The sequence below is a fragment of the Aethalodelphis obliquidens genome, unplaced genomic scaffold (genome assembly GCF_003676395.1).
Source record: "Aethalodelphis obliquidens isolate GAN/ISIS:26980383/991018 unplaced genomic scaffold, ASM367639v1 scaffold21, whole genome shotgun sequence".
NCBI classification, from domain to species: Eukaryota; Metazoa; Chordata; class Mammalia; order Artiodactyla; family Delphinidae; genus Aethalodelphis; species Aethalodelphis obliquidens.
This window is the reverse complement of record NW_020837965.1, coordinates 3,599,894-3,605,893: the sequence shown is the minus strand read 5'-3', so window position 1 is coordinate 3,605,893 and position 6,000 is coordinate 3,599,894. Positions and strand designations below refer to the sequence as shown.

Genomic DNA, 6,000 nt, shown 5'->3' with positions numbered 1-6,000 from the left:
AAATTCAAAGAACTGTACACTGAGTGCATGCACCTTTCTGTATGTGTGCTATACTGCTATTAAAAGTTCGTTTCGGGCTTCCCTGGTGGCGCAGTGGTTGAGAGTCCGCTGCTGATGCAGGGGACCCGGGTTCATGCCCCGGTCCGGGAAGATCCCACATGCCGCGAAGCGGCTGGGCCCATGAGCCATGGCCGCTGAGCCCGTGCGTCCGGAGCCTGTGCTCCGCAACGGGAGAGGCCACAACAGTGAGAGGCCCGCGTTCCGCAAAAAAAAAAAAAAAAAAAAAAAAAAAAAAGTTCCTTTCTACATCATGGAAGATTTCAAACGTATACAAGAGTAGAGAGAATAATATAATAAATATCCATTTCCCCATTATCTAGCCTCAACAGTGATCAAAACTCATAGCTATTCTTGTTTCATCTACCGTATATTCCACCCACCTCCCTCTCCCCAATATTTTGAAGCAGATTTCATGTATCCTATCACTTCATCAAAGACTGTGTTTAATCCATAATCTATGTAAAAGACAATCTATCTAAAACACTTACGTATATAAAAACATACATACATAATACACATAAGGAGTGTTCTAAAGGTAACTTATTAAGGATCACACAATACCTGCCCCCCGGAGAGTGTTTTAGAGGTGGAGTGTGGAGAAAGAAAGCGTGTAAAAATTTTTGAGTGTGAATGTTTTCACAGCGTCCAATAATTCTGCATTCGCCAGTCTCTCGATTTCCCACTCTTTTATTTAACGTTGCCGCCCCCGGAAGGCTTTCGTATTTGGGACCCCAACAAGGAAAATGAGATTAAGTGTAGAATAAAATAAAGAGACTTAAAAAGCATCTCAATTTCGTTAGTATTTTGCCTAGAGAACGCTCTATCGTGTCACAGTGGAAGAGATGCATTTGCTTTTTCTTAACTGAAGCGCTTATCCCGTGATAACTCCAGCTAGAAGAGAACCGAATTGTAGTCTTGTTCAAATAACTACAAATCCCAGAAGGCCATTCGGCAAGGGCGCCTGCGCACCGCGCGCTCCTTCCTTTCCCCACCTCTCTGCCGGGAAAGACCCGCCCCGCGGTGCTGTCGCTCGCGCTGGAAGAAGCGGAAGAAGATGGCGCTCACCAGGTGAGTTGTTGATTTGGGTCCTCGGTACGGAAGGGTTTGGGAGTACCCACCTTTTTCATTTCTCTTCCCACACTCTCCGGGCAGTAACCCGGACCGGGTCACAGAGCGACAGAGGCCGAGGCCACGGCTAGGCCCTCTCTCCGGCCGCCGGGGCGACTAGGCCTAGCCGAAGCTGGGGTCTTTCCTGAGCGGCTTCCCGGGTTGAGTTCGCCCCTTCACTAGGACCGAAAGCCGCGGCGTGGGGAATAGTTCTCTGGCTTAAGATGCCGAGGAGTCGCATGTGTTTTCGCTTAAGTATCTTGGGGGTGTGGAGAGAGCTCCGTGGGGTCCGCGGCTCGGGTGGGCTCGATGGGAGTGTGGAGGGCAGTGGCTTATTTGTCTTGGCAGAGTGAAGCGGGTGGGAGGCGACCGCCTGGCTTACTACCGTTCGCCTGCCGAAGTCTCTCTCCTGTCTCTGTCCCTGAACAAGGATTCCCGGGAAAAAAAAGGTGGGGGCGCGGCACTGAACGGAGATTTAAAATCAGCCATAGTACTGGCCGCTGTCTACTAATTCGCGCCGCTGCTCCGCACTTTAACTTTGGGCCTTAGAATTTCTTCCCGTAGATGGAACCACTTCGGATTTTTGCTGTCCCGGTTGCCTTGGCAACCGCAAGTAAAGTGGTCCCCGCCTTTAACAGAAAGATGCTTAAGGGGGAGATTCCAAGGAGTTACGTAACTCCTATTAGTTGTCGACCTTGCTGCCCCATCTAAATAGAAAAACTTTCCATGCGAACGAACGCAACAGGAAAAGTTGAGTGTCACAGAGGGTAAAGAAAGTAATCACGTTAGTACATACGCTTGAGTTCCCTAAACACCCTTCATTCTCCTCACATACGTTTTTCCTGGCTGATGACAGTTATGAATCCTAAACATATTTGAATCAGAAAATTCTTTTGGGAATTACTTTTGGATGCCTTGCTCTATCCTAGGGCTTGTGTGTATACAGAAGGAAATCTGACAGTCTTTGGCTGCAGGGAAGATGGGGTACAAGGCATACAGATATGAAACAAAGAACCACACAGAATGCTTATTGTGTAGTACTAACCTTAAGTGCAAAAAGAATTAGATGGAATGAGCTGAATGAAATGGAGCGTGTTCTTTAGTAAATGTTGCAGGCAGCAAACATCTGATTGAGTGCTCTCCAGATGGGAGAAGTGTGACAAAGACTAGTCGAGTTATGAGGAAAGGCTTTGTGGAAAAGGTGGAATTGGAAAAGGACACAAAGGAAAAATATCAGAGATACTGTGGGTATTGTGTGCTTAAAAGTGCAGTGGCAGGGACTTCCCTGGTGGTCCAGTGGTTAACACTCAGCGCTTCCAATGCAGGGGACGTGGGTTCAATCCCTGGTTGGGGGAACTGTGTGGCGTGGCCAAAAAATTATTATTTTTTTTCCTTAAAATTGCAGGGGCAGAGTGCAGTCTTTAAATAGCTTGACTTACATAGCTTTCAGATTTTGTTGAGTTTTAGCTAATTTGGTTTCTAGAGATGGTCTCAAGTTTCCAGGTGAACTGTTATCTCTGAAATCTGCCAGGGATTCTTAACAGCAGGGGCTGGACATGCTGATGTGTTACAGTCCTGGTGTTACTAACTAAAGATTTAAAGTCATACTGATTTAACTTTCTAAACTCGTGTGTTTAAGGTTATGTATCTAATAATATCACTTGCATTTAATACGCCTTCTTTAGTAAAGGGGAAAGGATAGACTAAGATGTCTCCACAGTGGCACTACTGATGTTTTGGACTGGATAATTCATTCTTGTTTGGGACTGTCCTGCGCATATTAAGATGTTTAGCAGCATCTTTGGCCTCTACCCACTAGATGCCAGTGGAACCTCCAAACTCCTTTCTACCCCCTACCTCCCAAGTTCTAACAATCAAGATGTCTCCAGACATTGTCAAATGTCTACATTGTAGATATTTTGCTCCCAGTTGAGAAACACTGAGGTAGACTTTCTGCTGGCTTATGCAGCCCACCCCCACCATAGGAGTGTACCTCATGGGAATATCATCCTTTACAGGGAACAACAAAATTAAGACCCCCTGGAAGGCTAGGGTGTGTTCTAATCATAATCCAGGCCAGATTTCGTGTTTACTGGTTTGTCCAAACTCTGCCTTTTGATCATTTTACTGACTGGTTCTTCCAACAGAAGGTAAAGACAGGAGAAATGAAACATAAGTAAATATTTTGGCTTCTTTGTTACTGTCTTTTTATCCCTCCTATGTATTGGGTATACATGGTTTACTGAAAACAACTGTGGTATAAGCCCAAAACGTTTGACTCCATTCATCCAGTTAGTAAATCGCATGTGTTGAAAGTCTACCATGTGTCAGGCTAGGGTTGGTTTTACAGTATTGAATCAGTCAGGCAAACCTCTTATCCTCACGGAACTTATATTCTAGGGAAGACAGACTGCAGGAGTAAACAAATCAGTAATGCAAGTTCAGGTAGTAAGTACTAAGAATAAAATACAAATAAAGGGATAGAGAGTGACTCAAAGTGTGAGGTGGAATGCTGTTTTGGACAAGGTGGTCATGTGACAGCTGTTGGGAGGTATAATTGAGCAGGGCCAATGAATACTAAGAAGCAAGCACTAAAAAATCTGGGGAAGACTTTTCTTAATAAGTAAATAGACTACTTTATGGCAGTGGGAAAGCAAATGTAAAGATCCTGAGATGGCTTGTTTAAAGGAACAAGTAACATAAAAATGAGTGCAAAGGGAAGAGTGAATATATTTCTTTTGCCAACATTGAAGTAGGCCCTGCTGTCAGCTAGCTAGACAATGCGAAGAGAGTTAGGAATAAAAGAAACAAAAGGTGTGATTCCTGCCCTCAAGTTGCCTACAGTCTAATGAGAGAAAGAGAGGTAAATAAATAGATGATAGCAGTAAATAAGGTAGATATTGTAATAATGATACATAGAGGGTCTTGTGAGAGCATGGGTGGTTAGTTTGGGCAACTGACCCAAACTGGGGGAATTGGGGAACAGCTCCAAATAATCAAATATTTATGGAACACATATTGAATGGTATTTAGACACCGTGCCAAGTGGTTCATGGGTACTGTCATTTAATACTTATTACAGCTCTGTGAGATAGGTAATCTTATGGTCTGTCATTACAGATGAGAAAACTGAGGTTCAGAGAGGTAAACAACTAATCCAGGTTAGTGAGTGGCATAGGTAGGATTTGAACTCTTGAGTTCTTAGCCATCACATTACCTGACCCGCCAGACTGGATTAGAGCCCTCTGACATACGCTGTCATAACACTCTGTACTTTTCCTTATCACTTAGTAAGTGGATTACTATGGATTTGTGTGATTTTGATTGTCTCTCTCCCCTGCAAGACTCAGCTGTCTTTTTCTGTTCATCATCTCATTGCCTACCTAACACAGTGCCTGCACCCCAGCAACCACTAAATATTTTTGAATAAATAAGCTCTACTGCTTATTCACATATTCTTTTTTTTTTTTTTTTTTTTTTTTTTTGCGGTACGCGGGCCTCTCACTGTTGTGGCCTCTCCTGTTGCGGAGCACAGGCTCCGGACGCGCATGCTCAGCGGCCATGGCTCACGGGCCCAGCTGCTTCGCGGCATGTGGGATCTTCCCGGATGGGGGGCACGAACCCATGTCCCCTGCATTGGCAGGTGGACTCTCAACCACTGCGCCACCAGGGAAGCCCTATTCACATATTCTTACTAGTCAAGAATCACAAAGGAACCTTAACTTTTCCATTAAATGTATTATTCATATACTGGAATCCTTTTGTGGTACTTTGGGATATCTCTATAATAACATTTATCATACTTAAAAGTTAAGAATGGTTTAGTAGAAAGGCTGCTTTGATTCAAGAGTACCAAATTACATCTTTAGAATTTCTGCTTTGGATCTTTGACCTCTTAAATTTTAAATTCCATTCTAAACTAGATACCTTGGGAAAACACACTTAAATGTGCAACTTGTGTTTTCTTTTTTTATCCACCTCTTTGCTACATTCAGTGCTAATTATTTTTTTGTATTGATGCTAAAATAGTTAAAAGTAGGAAGCATAAGAGTAAAATAGTTAAAAATAAGGAGTAAAAGACTAGTAAAGACACTAAGAAAACCATATACTAAAGAGTTGACCCCTTGGTAATTGAGAAAATTTACTTATTGTAAGAAAAGGAAGGTGGAAGCATAAAAACTCAATGGTTTATTATGTGAAATATCTGTTAATTTTTTATTCTGGGCACCAGTTGCCTGCATCCTGGTCAGATGTTTTTACTGTATGTCTGTTAGTACTTATTTCTTTCCAGGCATAATAAAATGACTGATAATCCTGCCATAAATCATTGGAAAGTTTGTTCTTTTGCTCAAAGGAAAAAGTATTACAGGAAAATAGTGTCTGATGGCCAAATTGCAATAATCAAATATAAGAGTTTTTAAAATTCTGACTTTTATTATCTTTGCTTATAGCTTTTTACCTGCACCTACTCAGCTATCTCAGGACCAGCTTGAGGCTGAAGAAAAAGCAAGATCGCAGCGATCACGACAGACCTCACTGGTCTCCTCCCGAAGAGAACCTCCGCCATACGGGTACCGGAAAGGCTGGATACCTCGGTTATTAGAGGTAAATAATTGTGCTGAAAATTATTATAGCACCTTTGTAAAATAAGTTTAAACCCTAGAACTTCTGCATATCAATGTCAGTATGATAGAAATTCTGGTTGTGAGCTCTCAAGACATGGACTTCCCTCAGAAGATTGAGCTTTTTCTTCTTGCTTATTCTCACTGCTTTATGATCACTGAAAAAGTGTACAATTTATGTCTATTCTTATGTCAAACTGTTACTTTTGTA

At 42.6% G+C, this 6,000-nt stretch overlaps 1 protein-coding gene across 1 annotated transcript in view; it reads left to right on the top strand.

The window, feature by feature from the left end:
• The first annotated feature begins 1,057 nt into the window (after positions 1-1,057).
• SNW1 (SNW domain containing 1) overlaps positions 1,058-6,000 on the top strand; it is a 35,484-nt gene continuing 30,541 nt past the window's right edge. Inside the window, exons 1-2 of the mRNA XM_027120178.1 lie at positions 1,058-1,128; positions 5,619-5,772. Of these exons, the coding sequence (XP_026975979.1) occupies positions 1,115-1,128; positions 5,619-5,772 (168 nt within the window). The 5' untranslated portion in view covers positions 1,058-1,114. The remainder of the gene's footprint in view (positions 1,129-5,618; positions 5,773-6,000) is intronic.